At 36.3% G+C, this 21397-nt stretch overlaps 1 protein-coding gene across 3 annotated transcripts in view; it reads right to left on the bottom strand.

Annotated features, from left to right (window-relative positions):
* Positions 1 to 3861: 3861 nt before the first annotated feature.
* Positions 3862 to 21397, bottom strand: part of LOC123557400 (uncharacterized) — a 124123-nt gene continuing 106587 nt past the window's right edge. For all 3 annotated transcript variants that reach the window (XM_045348846.2, XM_045348847.2, XM_045348848.2), the window contains 6 exons: positions 15782 to 16078; positions 14312 to 14393; positions 13435 to 13522; positions 13159 to 13209; positions 10625 to 10714; positions 3862 to 10331 (listed from right to left, as the gene is read on the bottom strand). In XM_045348846.2, coding sequence (XP_045204781.2) covers positions 10209 to 10331; positions 10625 to 10714; positions 13159 to 13209; positions 13435 to 13522; positions 14312 to 14393; positions 15782 to 16078 — 731 coding nt within the window. In that variant the 3' untranslated portion in view covers positions 3862 to 10208. The remainder of the gene's footprint in view (positions 10332 to 10624; positions 10715 to 13158; positions 13210 to 13434; positions 13523 to 14311; positions 14394 to 15781; positions 16079 to 21397) is intronic.

The raw sequence follows: 21397 nt of genomic DNA, 5'->3' as shown, positions 1-21397 counted from the left end.
TCACTTGATCAAAGGTCAAGGCCAGAGGGGCCTGAACATGGAAAACCGTTTCCAATTCATAACAAGAACCGCTAGGCCCAAAATGTTGAAACTTAGCAGGGTGGATTACCCCTATTGATTTTGGGGTCACTCTGTTTAAGGTCAAGGTCACAGTGGACAGAACATAAAAATTCATTTCCAGTCAATAACTTGAGAACCATTTGACCTAGAACCTTCAGACTTCAAAGGGTAGCAGGGCTTATGAAGTAGATGACCCCTATTGTTTTGGGGGGTCACTCCATCAAAGGTCAAGGTTACAGGGGCCTGAACATTGAAAAAAATTCTGATCAATAACTTGAGAACCACTTGACCCAGAATGTTGAAACTTCATAGGATGATTAGACATGCAGAGTAGATGACCCCTATTGATTTTGGGCTCACTCTATTAAAGGTCAAGGTCACAGTTGACAGAACATTGAAATCCATTTCCAGTCAATAACTTGAGAACCATTTGACCTAGAACCTTCAAACTTCATAGGGTGAAAGGACTTACAGAGCAGATGACCCATAACGCTTTTGGGGTCACTCCATCAAAGGGCAAGGTCATAGGGGGCTGAACATAGAAAACTCTTTCCAATCTATAACTTGGGAACCACTTGACCAGAATGTTGAAACTAATTATTAGGATGATTGGACATGCAGAGTAGATGACCCATTCTGATTTTTTGGTCACTTGATCAAAGGTAAGGCCAGAGGGGCCTGAACATGGAAAACCGTTTCCAATTCATAACGAAAACCGCTAGGCCCCAAATGTTGAAACTTAGTGGGAAGATTGGACATGCCAGCTATTGCAGCCAACTATCAGTGTCTCTTTGACTTTTGCTCCTGTCCCCTATTGACTTCTTGCCTATACGACTATGCAGTGGGGGAGACATGCACATTTTAGCTCACCCGAGTACGATGTGATCAAAGGTGAGCTTTTGTGATCGCCCTGTGTCCGTCGTCAGTCGTCAACAATTTGACTGTTAACACTCTAGAGGTCACAATTTTGGCCCAATCTTAACGAAATATGGTCAGAATGTTACCCTCCGTAAAATCTTGGACGAGCTCGATATTGGGCCATCTGTGGTCAAAAACTAGGTCACCAAGTCAAATCAAAGGAAAAGTTTGTTAACACTCCAGAGGCGACATTTATGACTGTATCTTCATGAAACTTTGTCAGAATGTTGATCTTGATGAGCTATAGGTCAAGTTTGAATCTTGGTTAGGTGGGTTCAAAAAATAGGTCACCAGGTCAAATCAAAGGAAAAGCTTGTTAACATTCTAGAGGCCACATTTATGACTGTATCTTCATGAAACTTGGTCAGAATGTTAATTTTGATGATCTTTAGGTCCAGTTAAAATCTAGGTCAAGTGGAGTCAGAAACTAGGTCACCAGGTTAAATCAAAGGTAAGGCTTGTTAACACTCGAGGCCACATTTATGACCATACCATAATGAAACTTGGTCATACTGTTAATCTTGATGATCTTTAGGTCAATTTCAAATCTGGGTCAGGTGGAGTCAAAAACTAGATCACCAGGTCAGGTCAAAGGAAAAGCTAGTTAACACTCTAGAGGCCACATTCTTGACCATATCTTTGAGAAACTTGGTCAGAATGTTAACCTTGATTATCTTTAGGTCAGGTTCAGATCTTGGTCAAGTGCAGTCAGAAACTAGGTCACCAGGTCAAATCAAAGGGAAAGGCCACATTTATGAATGTTTCTTCATGAAACTTGGTCAGAATGTTAATCTTGATGATCTTTAGATCAGGATCAAATCTGGGTCAGGTGGGTTCAAAAACTAGGTCAACAGGTCAAATCAAATGTAAAGCTTGTTAACACTCTAGATGCAACATTTATGATAATATCTCTATGAAACTTGGTCAGAATGTTTATCTTGATGATCTTTAGGTCAAGTTCAAATCTAGGTCAAGTGGAATCAGAAACTAGGTCACCAGGTCAAATCAAAAGAAAAGCTTGTTAACACTCTAGAGGCCACATTTATGACCATACCTTAGTGAAACTTGGTCAGAATGTTAATCTTGATGATCTTTTAGGTAAAGTTCAAATCTGGATCAGATGGGGTCAAAATGTAGGTCACCAGGTCAAATCAAAGGAAAAACTTGTTAACACTAGAGGCCACATTTATGACTGTATCTTCATGAAACTTGGTCAGAATGTTAACCTTGATTACTTTTAAGTCAGTTTGAATCTGGGTCATGTGGAATGTGACCTACTGACCTCCTTTTTTGTTTTTTTAAGATACAGCCTTGAAATTTGGACGACATGTACAGTTTTGCACATTGATCTTAGAACTGACCTCAGTGACCATGATTGTGACCTACTGACCTACTTTCTTCAGGTGAGGAATACAGAGCCTTCAGAGCCCTCTTGTCTACAAAAGCATCTACTAGTTTCTTTAGGAATTTATGCATTATTTTACTATATGTACTTTCTATCAGGGCCTCACTACAATTTATTAAATAACTGTTAGTGTAAGCAATGAGAAAAGTGTGCATGTTGTATACTGAATACAAAGAGATTTAAACAAATGTAGGTCATATTTTGTCTATCTGATCAGTTGTTGGGAAACGGACCTATTTGATTTTTCTTTCACTTTTGACCAATGTTGTTCGTTGACTTCAGTTTATTGGTCATATTCAGGGTTGTTCCCCTTATATTTTGAGTAGGTTCCATCTCATATTAATGGCATTTCATTGAAACTTCACAAAATGATAGAGGCCATTGATGGGATGTGCAGTGTCAAAGAACTCTGAGTACCTTACCTAGTTTTTTAATTATCTCCCTTTATTATGTCTCCCACCACACAGTTGTGTGGGAGAAATATAGATTTACTCCAGTCTGTGTGTGTGTGTGTGTCCGTCCGTCTGTCACAAAGCTTGTCCACACTCTAAGTCAAACATTTCTCATCCGATCTTCACCAAATTTGAATAAAATGTGTTTGACCATAAGACCTCAGCCAAGTTCGATAACTAGCCAAATCGGTCAAGGCATATTGGAGTTACGGCCCTTGCATTACCAACAATCGGCCTTTTTACTCTTGTCTGCACTCTAAGTCAAAGATTTCTCATCCGATCTTCACCAAACTTGAACAAAATGTGTTTGACCATGAGACCTCGGCCAGGTTCGATAACTAGCCAGATCGGTCCAGGCATTTTGGAGTTACTGCCCTTGAATTACCGAAATATCAGCCTTTTTACTCTTGTCTGCACTCTAAGTGGAACATTTCTCATCTGATCTTCACCAAACTTGAACAAAATGTGTTTGACCATAAGACCTTGGCCAAGTTCGATAACTAGCCAAAGTGGTTCAGGCATTTTGGAGTTACGGCCCTTGAACTACCGAAAAATCGGCATTTTTGCTCTTGTCCGCACTCTAAGTCGAACATTTCTCATCCGATCTTCAAATTTGAACAAAATGTGTTTGACCATAAGACCGGACAAGTTCGATAATGAGTCAAATCAGTCCAGGCATTTTGGAGTTCTGGCCCTTGAATTGTAGTGAGTAAACAGTATATAAAGACTGACTTGCTAGATGATTAGGCAGTTGTGGGAGACATTCGCTTTTCTCAAATGCAGCTCTAGTTCAATTTTCTTTTTATTATCTCCATTTTGGGGGGTGGGGGGGGGGGGTGGAGGGGGAGTTCTAATACGTTATTCACCATATTGGGACAAACACATGCATCAGATGCGCCTAATTTCACTATCCAGCATCGAAATAGTCAAGCGTGCTGTCTCTTGTGACAGCTCTTGTTGAAATATAGCATTCTGTGAGAACAAAGTGTTGTTTATTTAACACATTGTAATTCCAAACATATCAAATTGTGTAAAGATACAATTTTATTCATTTTACTAACACTCGACAAAAAGAAGTCAACAAAAATACACATAAAGGTTATTTTTAGAAAAAGAACACTCATTTATAAAAATACAGAGGTATGAAAAAACAACTATTTTTCACTAGAATATGGTTACATATCACACATGTATCAAATGCTGCTTTGAGATAGGGCTTGCCAGTGACATTATTTGTTTTTGTTAACATTTTCTTCCCACTTAACATTTTTCGCTAGTTTGTAAACTTTAGACATTTTAGTTTATTTTTATGACTTAAAAATGGAATGAAGTTGTATAATGAAAAACATTGATATGACAGCATAGTTTGATTTTGTTAAAAAAAATTGTTTTGTCTTTAACAGCATATAGTTCTGAGGGTATCTTACATGTCAAAAGTACTTTAATGTAATTTCTAAAAATCAACAAATGGAGGGTTAACTGTTTTATTCAGTATATTTCTTCATTATTAATTTCATGTGTTGTAGGGATTATACACGTTTTTCTTTATGTATTAACGTCTGCAGAAGCTCTCAGTAATGTTTGTGACCGAGACAGAAGGTCGAGGTCACAAACATATCCCAGGGGCTTCTGCAGACGTTAATACTCAAAACAAACGTGTATTGTCACTATTCTTGCATAAAAACATAACACAACCACTAAATATATGGTTTCATGTGATGACTTTACGGTTCTGGTACATTTTTAGCACACCATCATCAGATGGTGGGCTATTCAAATCACTCTGCGTCTGTGGTCTGTCCTTCCGTCCGTTTACAATTTCTCGTTATCGCATCTCCTCAGAAACTACTGGGAGGATTTTGACCAAACTTTGTCAGAATGATGTATTGGTACCCTTGTTGTGTCCCCCTGAAAATCAGACTGGTTCAACAATTTTTGAGTGAGTTATGGCCTGTTGTTTATTTTGATTTCTAATATAATTTTACACCCAGTGGCCCTCCAATTAGTTATATATATATAATTGTTTTTTTATGGCCTTACCTGTAGAAGGGTCATAAAGTCTGCAGACACTAATGAGATAATGATTCAAGTTCTTTCTTATTTTCCTATTACACCTCAGCAGTGGATGAACTACCCTAGTAGACTGAGGATTAATTTGTTCAGTACTCAAATTTCTAGGTTTAATTATTAGTTATAATATAAGTAATTATATGTGCATTCTTTGTTTCCATAATAAAAAAAATATTAATTGCATATAACTCATTAATGGTGTCATCTCTCTTGTTTAGGGTATGGGTTTAATTATTAGTTATAATATAAGTAATTATATGTGCATTCTCTGTTTCCATAATAAGAAAAAAATAATTGCATATAACTCATTAATGGTGTCGTCTCTCTTGTTTAGGGACAAGGTCATTTATTTTGATCTAGTGACCTACCTTTTTGTTTTTAACATACAACATTCAAATTTGGACCACATGTATAGTTTTGAGTGGCTAGATGAACCTTGACACGAGTCGACCTTGATCTTGACCTAGTGACCTACTTTCACATTTCTGTAGCTACAATGTACAGCCTTCAAATTTGGACCACATGCATAGGTTTTTGTACCAAATTAAACTTAGACCTTGACATTGACCTACTTTCACATTTTTGAAGGTACAGACTTCAAATTTGGACCACATGCATAGTTTTGTGTTCAGTAATGAAATTTGACCTTGATTTTGACCAAGTGACCTACTTTCACATTTCTCAAGCTACAACTTTCAAATTTGGACCACATATATCATTTTGTGCACCAAAATGAACTATGACCTCGAGATTGACCTGGTGACCTACTTTCACATTTCTCAAGCTACAGGCTTCAAATTTGGACCACATGCATAGGTTTGTGTACCAAAATAAACTTTGGCCTTGACATTGACCTAGTGACCTACTTTCACATTTTTGAAGGTACAGGCTTCAAATTTGGACCACATGCATAGTTTTGTGTTCCGAAATGAAATTTGATCTTGGTTTTGACCTAGTGACCTACTTTCACATTTCTCAAGCTACAACTTTCAAATTTGGACCACATATACAGTTTTGTGTACCAAAATGAACTATGACCTCGAGATTGACCTGGTGACCTAATTTCACATTTCTCAAGCTACAGCTTTCAAATTTGGACCACATGCAGTTTTGTGTACCAAAAGGAACTTTGACCTTGATTTTGAGATAGTCTTGAAATTTGGAACATTCAAAAATGGCTCAATGGTGGGCGCCAAGATCACTCTGTGATCTCTTGTTTAATTACCATTTATTTGTTCTTTGAAATGGTAAAGATGTTTTAAATATCCATAACCAGGGCACAGAAATCAACAACACTATAAAAAAAACTTGTAATGAAGGTCTTTAAACAATTTTTTTATCTCTCTTTATTACAAACATGACATTTACAATATAATTTTCAGATTACTTAAAAATTTGCTAAACAGGACACAATTTCAAGAATAATAACTTTATATTAGAGTCATTTTGAGTATGAACACACTTTGAGTACGGATGAGTATGAACATAGTCACAAGCTTTCAAGCTTTTTATATAAATTCTTCGATAAATTAACCCTTGACCTTTGAGATAGGAACCTGTGGTTTGACATGACACTCCGTCTCACTGAGGTTAACATTCATGCCAAATATAAACAAGATTGCTCCATGCATGTCAAAGTTATGGTCCGGACAAACAAATCCGGACGGACGGACGCACGCACGGGCTCCCATACGATTCATGTATTATGTGGTCGACAAAAATATGCATAATAAGGGCTCAGAGTTTGTGTTGCATGTTTTTCAACAAGTATTTGACCTAGGATTATGAAACATTACATGAATATTATCCAGCATTTGAAGTTGTTCACCTGGGTTTTCTTAGAGATTTCATTCAGCAAGACCAGAGTTATGACTTAGCCAAAAATACACATAAAAGGACATAAAAGTTTGTGTAGCACATAATTATCTAAGAAGTATTTGACCTAAGGTCATGAAACATAACAGAAGCATATATCTTAAAAATATTAAACAAATAGTCATGAAAGATTACACAGAGATTATTCAGCACGTTAGTTTATCAACTGAGTTTCTTTTTGGATTTTCCTCATCAGACCAGAGTTACGGCCCTTGAATAAGCCAAAGATATGCATTAAGGGCACAAGAGTTTGTGTCCCATGTATCACCAAATATACTTGACTTGAGTCATAAAACATTAAAAGATTGTTATAGAGCATGTGAAGTTCTGCACCAGGTGTTCGCTTTGAGAATTCTCTTGGGTAGACCAGAGATATGGTCGTTGACTTAGTGAAAAATACACATAAAGTGCTTAAAATTCTGAGTTGAAGCACGAGTGGTGGGGGCATATAGATTTGGTCTTGTCCGTGCATCCGTCCGTCCGTGCGTGCATCCGTCCGTCCGAAGATCGTGACACGCCTAGCTCGAAAAGTATTTGATATAGATTCATGAAATCTTGTATGAGTCTTAATCATGATATGAACTTGCGCACCTCCTATTTTTCATCTGGCTCTGCCCCCCTAGTTTCAGAGTTATGGCCCCTGAAATAGTCAAAAATGCACATTTTCACCTTGTGACACGCCTAGCTCAAAAAGTATTTGATATAGATTCATGAAACCTTGCATGAGTCTTAATCATGATATGAACTTGTGCACCTCCTATTTTTCATTTGGGTCCGTCCCATATTTTCAGAGTTATGGCCCCTGAAATAGTCAAAAATGCACATTTTCACCTTGTGACATGCATAGCTCAAAAAGTATTTGATATAGATTCATGAAACCTTGCATGAATCTTAATCATGATATGAACTTTCGCACCTCCTATTTTTCATTTGGGTCCGCCCTCTATTTTTAGAGTTATGGCCCCTGAAATAGTCAAAAATGTACATTTTCACCTTGTGACGCACCTAGCTCAAAAAGTATTTAATATAAATGGTTGAAAACTTGCATAAGTCTTTATCATGATATAAACTTGCACACTTCTAATTTTTTGGCTGGTTCCACCCCCTATTTTTAAAGGTATGGCCCATGAAATAGTAAAAAAATGCACTTTTTCACCTAATTATGTGCCTAGCTCTAAAGTATTAGATGTAAATTCAGGAAACCTTGCTGGAGTCTTTATCATGATGTGGCCTTGCACACTTGGCATTCTTCTTGAGAATCTTACTCTTATTACAGAGTTATGGCCTTTGAAATAGCCAAAATAGTATATTTTTTGTTTGTGATGCTCATAGCTCAAAAGTATAGGGCCTAGAATAATGTACCCTTTTCATAAAATGTTTGTTGAGGCTATACCCCATTAAGAATAATTGCCCGTTATTTGTGACAAATGTACCAGTGGGGGGCACACCCCGTGTCCTACAGACACATTCTAGTTTTATTGTCAGATGTTGCAGTTTCAGAAGCAATTTGATAAATACTTTGTTTATGAACACTATTTTTACACAAATATGGGTCATCTGGGGTCAAAAATTAGGTCACATGGTCAAATCAAAGAAAAACCTTGTGTAAGCATTAGGGGCTCCACTTTACACTGGATATTCATAAAATTTACTCAGAATTGTTGCCTTGATGAAATCTAGGTCAAGTTCGAATATGGATAATCAGAGGTCAAAAACTAGGTCGCTAGCTCAAATAAAAAAACCCCTTGTGTATGCAATAGAGACTGCATTTTACAACGGATCTTCAGGAAATTTGACCAGAATGTTTGTCTGGATGAAATCTAGGTCAACTTTGAATATGGGTCATCTGGAGTCAAAATCTAGGTCACCCGGTCAAATCAAAGAAAAACCTTGCATATGTTATAGAGGCTGTATTTTTCATTTGATCTTCATGAAATTTTGTCAGAATGATTGCCTTGATGAAATTCAAGTCAAGTTTGAATATGGGTCATCTGGAATCAAAAACAAGGTCACTAGATCAAATCAAAGAAAAACCTTGTGTATGCAATAGAGACTGCATTTTACACCGGATCTTCGTGAAATTTGATCAGAATGTTTGTCTGGATGAAATTTAGGTCAAATTCAAATATGGGTCATCTTGGTTCAAAAACTAGGTCATGCGGTCAAATCAAAGAAAAACCTTGTGTACACAATAGGGGCTGCATTTTACACTGGATATTCTTAAAATATAGTCAGAATGGTTGTCTTGATGAAATCTAGGTCGAGTACAAATAGGGGTCATCTGGGACCAAAAACTAGGTCACCCAGTAAAATCAAAGAAAAACTTTGTGAATGCAATACGGGCTACATTTCCGGCAGGATGTTCATGAAATTTGATGAAAATGTTTGCTTTGATAAAATTTAGGTCAAGTTCAAATATGGGTCATGTTGGATCAAAAACTAGGTCACCTGGTCAAATCAAAGAATAACCTTGCCTTCGCAAAAGGGGTCGCATTTTAAGCAGGATATTCATTTAAATTTGATCAAGCTGTTCTCAGGTGAGCGACCTAGGACCATCTGGTCCTCTTGTTTTAAATAAGCTATAATGTATTCAGAGTTAACTTACCTAGTTGTGCAATATATATTAAAGTTTTGATGTGCATTGTAGAATGCCATGTTAGGAAGTAATGTGTGACTTCTTCAGAAATATTTTTTTCTCATTTACAAATAGTTTATGAATTATGAATTTACTTTAAATTATTTGAAAATGACTTGTGGCAAATATAGTGTTACTATAAGTTCATACCAAGTGTTTGCTTGTCAGACAATGTAACATGTACATGGAGTTCTTTCTGTAACTCCTAAGTAGCTTTCCGAAATCAATACTTTAATATTTTACTGTTTGAGTTTGTAAGTATATTATTACTGGTATATTATATTAAATACTGTTTATTATTTTAAAATAAAATTATCCACACTGCATTTGGCTTATTGTTTTATCATAAAAACATAACAGAATTATGCTGTTAAAACTGTACAGTGATGCAGTTAGAAGCAATTGTAATACAGTATAGCCTACAACAAACATGTTCATCCTTGAATCATTCACAAAAATATTCACTGTCGACATTGTTAGTGTGCTAATAGGAGATAAACGAATAGTATTCTAAATTACTGATTCTGAGATACCCAGTTCCAAAATGTCCCTAAATTTTGACTTATTTATAGAAATGTTTTGAACACTACCATTTCAATGATAGTATTCGTAAACGAACAGGATCCACTCTGATAATTTAAAGATTCTTGATTAGACAAGAATATGGTCTGGTAGAATTTCTACGGTTTCCGTACATAAGCTGAAGATCTAAATAGAGTGGCCAACAAAAAATCTTGGGCCTTTATGAACTCTGTAGACGTCGTTGCAGTGATCATGTGTTTCATTTTTAACATTATCTAGATACACGTACTCTATGACGGAGGAAGTCCTTCAACGTTTCTTGTTTGAATTCCTCCCACTGCATGTTAGCATCCAATCTGTCAACCAATTCAGTCTGTGATGGGAATGGCTTTGCCTTAAAATATAATAAATACACAGATGGAAGAAACTGCAATTTACATATGCATTTGCTTGCATGTTATCAGTATTGCCCAAACAATTGCCATTCGAATCATTTGCTGCAGTTTTATTTAAATGGCACAAATTGATTAATCTATTTTTTAAATTGTGTTATCTTTCATCAGAATATGGTATATTTTTGTGGGTATATGAGCCCAGTAAAACAACATGTGTTCTGTCTTGGTTACGTTCTGGACTAACATCTGCAGAGGTCTGATATGTGTTTCTGGGTCATAATGGTGGACTTACCTTGAGTTTAATCAAGCTTATAAGAGCATCATCACAATGCTTCATGAAGAATTTCTTGTTGATGGCAAGAACTTCACAGTCACCACTGACCTAAACACAAATGTAAAACATGACAAGAGGGCCATGATGACCCTATATTGCTCACCTGAGTTTAGTTGCTTGCTTGAACAGTTAAAAGGTTCAACTAAATAAATACAGGCAGGTAATGTGTATGTGTGTTTTTATGCCCCCGAAAGGAGGCATATTACTTTTCAACTGTCCATCCGTTCGTTAGTTCATTCGTTCGACACAACGTTAACTTTTTGCATGAAGGCACTTTACTCGCGAACCACTGCATCCAGGACCTTCAAACTTCACATGCTGATAGTACTTACTGAGTACACGACCCCTACTGACTTTGGGGTCACCAGGTCAAAGGTCAGGGTCACAGGGGCCAATGTTAACTTTTTGCATGAAGGCACTTTACTCGCGAACCACTGCACCCAGGACCTTCAAACTTCACTTGCTGATAGTACTTATTGAGTACACGACCCCTACTGACTTTGGGGTCACCAGGTCAAAGGTCAAGGTCACAGGGGCCAATATTAACTTTTTGCTTGAAGGCACTTTCTCGTGAACCACTGCATCCAGGACCTTCAAACTTCACATGCTGTTAGTACTTATTGAGTACACGACCCCTACTGAGTCAAGGCGCTGCGGGGGCATTTGTCACCATTAGTGACAGCTCTTATTTGTTTTATGGGATTTTTATGTTTGTTTTTGTGTGTGTGTGGGTTGGGGGTGTGGGGGGTGGCTGTGGAGGAGGGATAAGACATTTGGGAAATGATGTGATACGACAATATTAAACATGAAGATTTTTTAAGTTTCCACTACATAAATAAGGGGTAAATGGACTGCACCCCCTGGTGGCAGTGCTTTTTGATGGAACAGAATAATTTCTACAATCTTCTTAAAGGGTCACCCTAGAAACATTTGTATATTATTTTAAAATTGGGCCTGCTGTTTCTGACATGAATATTTTTCAAGTTTCCAATAAATACATACAGGGAAAAAGTTGCCACACCTGGAGGCCATGCTTTTGAGAAACAAAATAATTTGAACACTCTTGGTAGAGGCAGGAGGGTCACACAAGGACCATTTGTGTGAAATTATTTCAAAATCAGGCCAGCAGTTTCATACACGATTTTTAAAGTTTCTACTGTATACATATAGGGAAAAGAGACCACGACCCCTGATGGCAATAGTTTTTTTTTTTTTTGAGGAATCGGAATAATTTGGACAGTCTTGGTAGATGATCTCAAAAGGACCATTTTTGTGAATTTATTTCAAAATCGGACCAGCAGTTTCATACAAGAAGATTATTAAAGTTTCCACTATATCCATATACAATGTAGGTAAAAGTGACCACGCCCCCTGGCAGCCATGTCTTTTTAGAAATCGGGGTAATTTGACCAATCTTAGTAATGGATCACACAAGGACCATTTGTGTGAAATTATTTAAAAATCAGCCAGCAGTTTCATACAAGAGGATTTTTGAAGTTTCCACCATATACATATCTGGAAAATAGACCACGCCCTCTGGCGGCCATGTTCTCTGAGAAATCGGAATAATTTGAACAACCTTGGTAGATGATCACACAAGGACCATTTGTGTGAATTTAGTTCAAAATCAGATGAGCAGTTTCATGCAAAAAGATTTTTTAAAGTTTCCACTATGTACATATAGGGAAAAGAGTCCATGCCTCCTGGCGGCCATGTTTTTTGACAAATTGGAATCATTTGAATAATCTTGGCAGATGATTACACAAGGACCATTTGTGTGAATTTATTTTAAAATCAGACCAGCGATACAAGAAGATTTTACATACATATAGGGAAAAGTGACCATGTCCCCTGGCGGCCAAGCTTTTTGACGAATCATTATAAGTTAAACAACCTTGACAAATGGTTACATAAGGACCATTTGTGTGAAATTATTTAGAAATCTGACCTGCTGTTTACTACATACCAGATATCAAAGCGCTAGGCCCTGTGGTTTTGGACAAGAGGATTTTAAAAAGTTTTCCTTTTGGTTACCATGTCAACCAGAGTTCTCTATGAAATTCGATTCTTTGAGCACTTATTAAAGAAGATCATCCAAGGAACATCCCTGTGAAGTTTCCTCAAAATTGGCCTGGTGTTTTAGGAGGAGATGTTGTTTACAGGAAAATGTTGACCGATGTCTGACGACGGACGATCACTGGCCACAATAGCTCAACCTTGAGCACTTCGTGCTCAGGTGAGCTAATGAGTTACATACAATTTCTGAACATGCATTATAAAAATAATGCATTTTAAAAATGAGTACTATTAAACATTAAATGTTTCAAAAATATACGCATGATATTCTTTGTTACAACACGCAAACACCATTTGACCCCAGTATCACGGATACATCAAAATGATTTGTAACATATACTTTTCTGAATGTGTATTTTCTGAATGTGATATTGATCTCAGTTGTAGAAAAAGTAAATATATCACTATTTACTTACCAAACTAACTGAAGGACCTCTTTCATCATGTTCTAAACACGAACGCAGACCCTGCAAACACATATCATAACTTTACAACAAACATTTATTCACTTAACCTTCCATAGTAAAATTATTTGACCAAGTAAATACTGATAACTATAGATAACCAGTGTTATCCAAAAAAGCATGCTCATGTTTCACTAAAAAACCTATTAAAGACACCTACTTCTTTACCGCCAGTTTTATTTAGATGTTAGTTTTACAGTCAACAAAAATCTAGATTTTGGTACATACAAATGTGTGTCCCGGATGTAACGTTTCTACTTGAACAAATGGAGGTAGAGCCATCCCTTCTTCTTCAGTCTTCTTTCCCCTCCATCCTCTGAAAAATATACAGATTAGTTTAACTAGTAAAATACTCAGAGTAACTTACTACTTAAAACTGTGTTTCTTCACAACTTTCTAAAACAATACAGTTTTCGACATGTAAATAATATTAATAGATCTATATATTTTTCAGAACAAAATCTTAACATATTCGTTTTATGAACGTAACAACTCCTCTGGTATCTGTCCAGAGAAAATCTCTAATAAAATTCGAGAAATTCTGGCATGGTGAAAATATCTGATTTTACTATTTTATTTCTATATTATTCCGGTGCAACATTAAATACTGCAATAATGTTACACCGGAAGGGCCACACTTCTGGATAGTTCAGCGCCTTTAAAAACTCACCACTTATAAAAAGCTGTTACATGTCTTCGTTTTGATGCATTCGCAACAATGTACCAGTGTTTAAACTTAACATAACTAGTTTACATTTATTTCTTTATAAATGGCATTCGTCTTTAAAGGGGGACAACTCCTTTAGAATATTTCAAGTATCCAATTCTATGGGATAGAATAGTAAAACATTTCCGCATTGAGTGTACGCACGCATTGAATGTACACTATTAAACCTATGTTAAACCTAACCCTAACCTTTAGTCAGTATATAATTGTATACTCAATACGTGCGTACATCCAATAGGGACGAAAACATGTACTGGACAGATATGTAGTCAAGATGTTGTTCATTAAAGTTAATACTAATAATTTCTGTTGTTTTGTGATATACTGCTAAACCTTAAATGAATAAATGAAACATCCTGTGTATGAAAGGGTAAGTACCTGTTCCTTGAGTAACTTGATCTCCGGTCACTGTCAATCACAACCTCATGGTCAGACTTGTCCGTGGAGAGCAGATCTTCATCTGAAAATATTCCACATGTATATTGTCAGACCATTAGACTAGCATGATATTCCATAGACTGCATTATATTTGTGGTGGTTTTATTTTCTCAGATATGAACGTCATGAAGCTGTAATCATACACAGAATGAAGCTATATCCAGCTTCAGTATGAAGCTGTAATCAGCTGCAGTATGAGGTGTAATCAGCTGCAGTATGAAGCTGTAATCAGCTTCAGTATGAAGGTGTAATCAGCTGGCTGCAGTATGAAGCTGTAATCAGCTGCAGTATAAAGGTGTAATCAGCTGCAGTATGAAGCTGTAATCGGCTGCAGTATGAAACTGTAATCAGCTGCATTACGAAGCTGTAATCAGGTGCAGTATGAAACTGTAATCAGCTGCATTATGAAGCTGTAATCAGCTGCAGTATAAAGGTGTAATCAGCTGCAGTATGAAGCTGTAATCAGCTGCAGTATGAAGCCATAATCAGCTGTGGTATAAAGCTATAACCAGCTGCATTAAGAAGCTATAATCAACTGCAATATGAAGCTGTTACCAGTTGTGGTATGAAGCTGAAATCATCTGCAGTATGAAGCTATAACCAGTTGCATTAAGAAGCTATAATCAACTGCAATATGAAGCTGTAACCAGTTGTGGTATGAAGCTGAAATAATCTGCAGTATGAAGCTATAACCAGTTGCAGTATGAAGCAGTAACCAGCTGCAGTATGAAGCTATAAACAGCTGTGGTATAAAGCTGTAATCAGCTGTGGTATGAATCTGTAATCAGCTGCATTATGAAGCTATATATAAGCAGCTGTAGTATGAAGCTGTAATCAGGTTTAGTATAAAACTATAACCAGCTTCAGTATGAAGCTAAAATCAGCTGCAGTATGAAGCTGTAATCAGTTGCAGTATGAAACTGCATCAAACTGTAGTAGGAAGTTGTATCCAGCTGCAGTATGAAGCTGTAACCAGCTGCAGTATGAAGCTGTATCCAGCTGCAGTACGATTCTGTATCCAGATGCAGCATGAAGCTATAATCAGCTGCAGTTTGAAGCCATAATCAGCTGCAGTATAAAGCTATAACCAGCTACACTATGAAGCTATAATCAGCTAAATTATGAGGCTGTAATCAGCTGCATTATGAAGCTGTAATCAGCTGCAGTATGAAGCTGTAACAAGCTGCAGTATTAAGCTATAATCAGCTGCAATATGAAGCTATAACCAGCTTCAGTATGAAGCTGTAACCAGTTGCAGTGTGAAGCCATAATCAGCCTTGGTACAGTTGCAGTATGAAGCTATAACCGGTTGTGAAGCATGAAATATGTTGGCACAAATTATTAAAACCATGGCAAAACTGCATGTTCTCTTACTACTTGCTCTTATGTATGAAATCAATACAATAATACCTTCATCATTTACAGTAAAAACTATATTGACATCTTTATTCTCCTTATCTTCTCCATCTTTGGCATCACTGTCATCTTCAACATGCCGTGTTGCGTTAACTGTCATTGGTCGATTCTGCCTCCTCCCATGAGGTGTTGAGCTTGTGAAATTACGTGTCGGGACTGCAGACTGGCTGCGTATTCGAAGGTCAGCATTATGGTCAGTATGGCCATTTCTGTGCAGAGATGGGTCGGCAGCAATTGTGCCGCGTCGCAGAGAACTTGGTCTGTAGTTGGATGGTGCATAACACGATTTTCCTGCAAGAATATTGTGTAGGCAATGTTAGAGGATACTAGTGATACATCTCTGAAGAACACCAAACTGCCTTACACGTTGTTCGAAACCAAGAGTGGTACACATCACAGGCCTCTGAGCAGTCCAGGTGCATAGCATACCTGGGCATACCCATACTTCAAACTGTTTAATTGAGAAATAAAAAAGTTTTTAAAAAAATACAATAAAATATAACGCCTATTAAAGAGGGGTTACGCAACTTAAATGCTTCATTCCAACAGTATTATATGAGTTTCGTCAATTAATTTTTGTATGGTTGTGTATTTCTTGTAATTTCTGTGTATACAAATCGTAACTACATAATGTTTGTCTAATGCAGCTTTAGGCAGGTGTATTTTCTCATAGATGAAACATGTCAGTCATTTTCTAGCACCATATTTGTCTGCCAGCATGATTTTCAAACTTAGATAACATAGTGATCCTGAAGCATAAAGGTGAGCCTCAGATTTTTAATACGGTCACATTGATGTTGATCACACCTCGTCTAACTAATAGTCCAGTAAAAATCAAGTGAACATACTTCGGAAAATGGGAAAAGCACAAAACTTGGTACATAACTACTTTAAAGCAAAACAAAAAACAAGAGGGTCAGTGATGACCCTATATCGCTCATCTGTTAAATTTAGCCTTGTAATCATCAAGATAAACATTTTGACCAAGTTTCTTGAAGATCGGATCATAAATGTGGCTTTTACAGTGTAAACGAGCTTTTCCTTTGATTTGAGTGGTGACCTAGCTTTTGACCCCACATGACCCAGTTTCGAACTTGGCCTAGGAATCATCAAGATAAACATTCTTACCAAGTTTCATGAAGACAGGTTCATAAATATGGCCTCTAGAGTGTTAACAAGCTTTTCGATTGATTTTAGCTGGTGACCTAGTTTTTGACCCCACATGATCCAGTTTCAAAATTGGCCTAGAAATTATCAAGATAAACATTCTCACCAAGTTTCGTGAAGATAGGGTCATAAATGTGGCCTCAACAGTGTTAACAAGCTATTCCTTTCATTTGACTGGATGACATAGTTTTTGACCCCATATGACCCAGTTTTGAACTTGGCCTAGAGATCATCAAGATAAACATTCTGTGCAAGTTTGTATGAAATCAAAGCATAAATGAAACCTCTATAATGGCTGAAAGGGTCAACATAGAAAATTTTACCCTTTCAGGGGCAGTATCTCTAGAACTCATGATGAAATCTAGGAACCGATATCTTACTGTGACTTAAGTGTTGTTAAAATCGAATGTAAAGTGTCACTTTTATCGTGTTCACAAGGTAAAAATTAACACATTTTGGCTCTTTCAGGGGTCAATCAGGGTAACTCCGAAATCTATGATTGGATCTGGCGGATTCATCATGAAATCCAAGATCTATTGTTGTTAAAGATATTTTGCAAGTTTGTATCAAACAAGCCATAAATGAAGTTTCTATATGGCTACAAAAGCCAAAATAGCAAATTTTGGCCCTTGAAGGGGCCATATACTCTGGAACCCACGGTGGGAACTGGCCAGTTTTCGAAAGGAACCGAGATATTATGCCAATACAAGTGTGCAAGTTTGATTAAAGTTCATTGCAAACTGTGGTCTCTATTGTGTTCATAAGCCCAAAACAGCTCATTTTGGCCCTTAAGGGGCAATAACTCTGGAACCCATGATGGGATCTACCTCTTGCCAGTTTTCGAAAGAAACCGAGATAATATGCCAATACAGTTGTTTGTAAGTATGATCAAAATTGATTGCAAAATGTGATCGCTATCGTGTTCACAAGAAAACGGACGGACGAAGGGCGATCACAAAAACTCACCTTGTCACTTCTTGACAGGTGAGCTAAAAATTACCTAATATTATCTATAATACTTATATTTATAAAACACTTACAGTCACCACTATAATTAGTTGAAATATGTTAGCAAAACAACATATGTTATATTAGTTATTTTTTTCAAAGATATTGTATCATCAAAAGTACTAGCTATACTTCCAAGAAAAGTGAAAAAGGTGTCTCCCCTCGGATACAAATTTCCTATGAAGCAGAAGAATAATCAGAATGCATTTATGTGAGCCAGAATTAAGAAAACAATGATAACTGACATATCAAAAATGTTTGAAATAGCAACAGTCCTTGGTAGAACTTTACAACAATTATAAAATATGTTAATAGTGTGTATTAGTGAATAAATGTTTGTCATTAGTTTTCGCGACTCAGTATTTTGTTAGTATTGCTGTGTTGATTTAAATAGTTTTGACAATTGATCAAACCTAGGACAGATATATAATTATGTATGTGCGATAGATCATGTGACTGCTACTTCGTACATGTGAACATCCCCATCAGACAATATTTCTTTGGGAAAAAGTCATTTCCGTTTAATCAGCATAATCAAATCTATATTTGCATGTACCTGCAATATTCTGTTTTTGTCAAATTAAAGCACATTGTCATAACAATAGTTTCATAGTTTAATGTCATCAGCATATAATAAACAATCACCAAGATAGAAGCAGAATCCAATCCATCAGTTCTACCAAGAAAAGTGCTCTAATATCTATTTCTGGACATTTTTGCTGAAATTAAAATATATGATAGATGTAGACATGTTGAATGTGAGTACTTAAACTACAGTTTTCAGACCATGGGCATTATTAATTACCATTTGTAAGGCTATGTCTGTACCGATTAAGCGGTCCAATGTAAGAATGATGCCGTCTTGTCAAACAAAACCAGTACAACTCATGATTACCGGTTAATTAAGGTTTTAAATGCATTTTTAGCTCTTCTGATTTTTTGAAAAACAAAGATGAGTTCTTGTCATCATTTGAACGGCGTCGGCGTTGGCGTTGCCTGGTTAAGTTTTATGTTTAGGTCAGCTTTTCTCCTAAACTATCAAAGCTATTGCTTTAAAACTTGCAACACTTGTTCATCATCAATAGCTGACTCTGTACAGCAAGAAACATAACCCCATCATGCTTTTTGTAAGAATTATGGCCCCTTTTCGACTTAGAAAATATCAGATTTCTTGTTTAAGTTTTTCGTTTAGGTCAACTTTTCTCCTCAACGGTCAAAGCTATTGCTTTAAAACTTGAAGCAGTTATTCGCCATTAAAAGCTGACTCTGCACAGCAAGTACCGTAATTCTACATTGCTTTTTGCAAGTTCTTGGTTAAGTTTTGTGTTTAGGTCAGTTTTTCTCCTAAACTATCAAAGCTGCACAGCAAGTACCGTAACTCTACATTGCTTTTTGCAAGAATTATGGCCCATTTTGGACTTAGAAAATCATGGGTAAGACAATATTACAGAGACAAAAAAAAATCTGACGAGTGTCTGCACCCGCAAGGCGGTGCTCTTGTCTACACCTTCCTACAAACAGATTAAAACTGTTCATGTAATATGACTGAGGTATTATCAAGGAGAGCTTTAACTTTCAAAATATGAACGTCATTGTTTTCTGGTGATTGAACTGCAAGCCATCAATGATACTCTACCGGTCGCTTTTTTTGCACGTGGCTACGTTTACAGTATTTACAAGAAAGAGGTTTGCTTGTGCTCATCGAATACAGTATGTAATATCTTGGAATAATTTTTCTAGGAATTGGTTAATCTGTTCGTACACAATATTCCTTTCTCCCAATTTGTTATAAAATGAATTTTAAATAATTTTATACGGATTGAAAATTAAAAAATGATAATAGAACAGCAGATGTCGGTTTGGTTGCAAGTTTAAGTATCATAAACTTATTGCAAAAAACTATTTGTTTGCAGACTATTGTTTTAGTAGTTGGGGCAAATGATATGGGCGATAAGACTTTCGATGTAATAGTTGAGGAGATCCTGTGCGTTTGTGAGCAGATACACTACAATTCACCCAGGTATAGCACATACTACATGTTTCATATAATAGTCAAAATAATTATATGGTCCGATTGTTTTATACTTGTGACAGGAAATATGTGGGGATATTGCCCATATAAAAATTGACTCAGACAGGTTATTCTAAACAAAAATGCATAGCTGAACGACCGAGTCATGAACCATGTTCAAAAGCTACTTTAATCTTTATAGGCCTAGAGCTAGAAGGTGAAACCCTCCCCCCTTCTAGGGATTTTTGTAGACCCCATTATTTTTGAAGCCCCTTGTATGTAAATCATATTTCTGAACTCTGCCATCTGGCAAGCGGGTTCTTTATAAATTACAGCCTGTTATTTACGTTACCTTAACAATTATTTAATAAATGATATAACTGGAATGTGGTGATTGATATGGTAGAAAGAACCAAAATCATTAGCAAGTGGGTTTAGTAATATTCAGAATATGCTGTTGCCGCTTAGTTTTGTTCTCTAAATCGATCAATCCAATTTGTAATTTACGTTACCATTATGTTTTATAAAAATACTCATATCAATTAATTCAATAGGTTTAATTGTCAGAAAATATCAGATAATGTCTAAAGTATTGTATTTTCAGATACACATTACACTAGCATTTAAGAATTTATCGTTCAACAGTTTTAAGAACAAATACGTTACCATTATTATATACGTTACTAAAATTCATTATATAAAATTTTCATTTCTCCATCAATAGATTGTTTATGTAATCCTTATAATGATGTTGAAACTTAGATAATGCAAGTATCTTATCAAGTTCGAACTAGTTTTATATAAAAATGCACAACACTGACATTGTAACCTACGTTACGATACGTTACTGAATGTGTATTTTAGTAACTGAAAAATACACGCTTACAACCGCTTCTCTGTTTAACCAAACAAATTCACAAAAATCAAAATTGATAAAAATTAAGTTGCGGGGTTCAGTCACCTAAGTCGTCATAATCACTGTCATCTCTACTTCTTCATAGTCATCATAAGAGTCATCAAAGTCACATGTGCTGATGTGTCATAAATAATTTCAGCTTGTTCTTGAAGTACTATATCATCCGACCACCAGTCATATTCCGACAAACTTTCTGATCCAGATTTCTATCCACCTTCATATACTTTTGGTAGAATTGGGTAAATTGATAGTTCACATTTGTTATGTGCATTTTAGATGACAATTGGCACAGTGCAAATAGACCCATGTTCATACCATTATATGTTGATACTTTGCAAGAAACATGTCATATATAAGTTTGTTGATGTTATTGTATTCTTTAATCCATAGATTGCACAGACAATATTTTCGATGCAGTTAAAGAGGTCATCAGATCAGTGATTTGTATGAACTACTTCTGCTAAAGTTGCAACATACACCTGGTTTTTCTCTACTAATTTGAGCGGTG

The sequence above is a fragment of the Mercenaria mercenaria genome, chromosome 5 (genome assembly GCF_021730395.1).
Source record: "Mercenaria mercenaria strain notata chromosome 5, MADL_Memer_1, whole genome shotgun sequence".
Taxonomy (NCBI): domain Eukaryota; kingdom Metazoa; phylum Mollusca; class Bivalvia; order Venerida; family Veneridae; genus Mercenaria; species Mercenaria mercenaria.
This window is presented reverse-complemented; position numbering and strand designations above follow the sequence as displayed.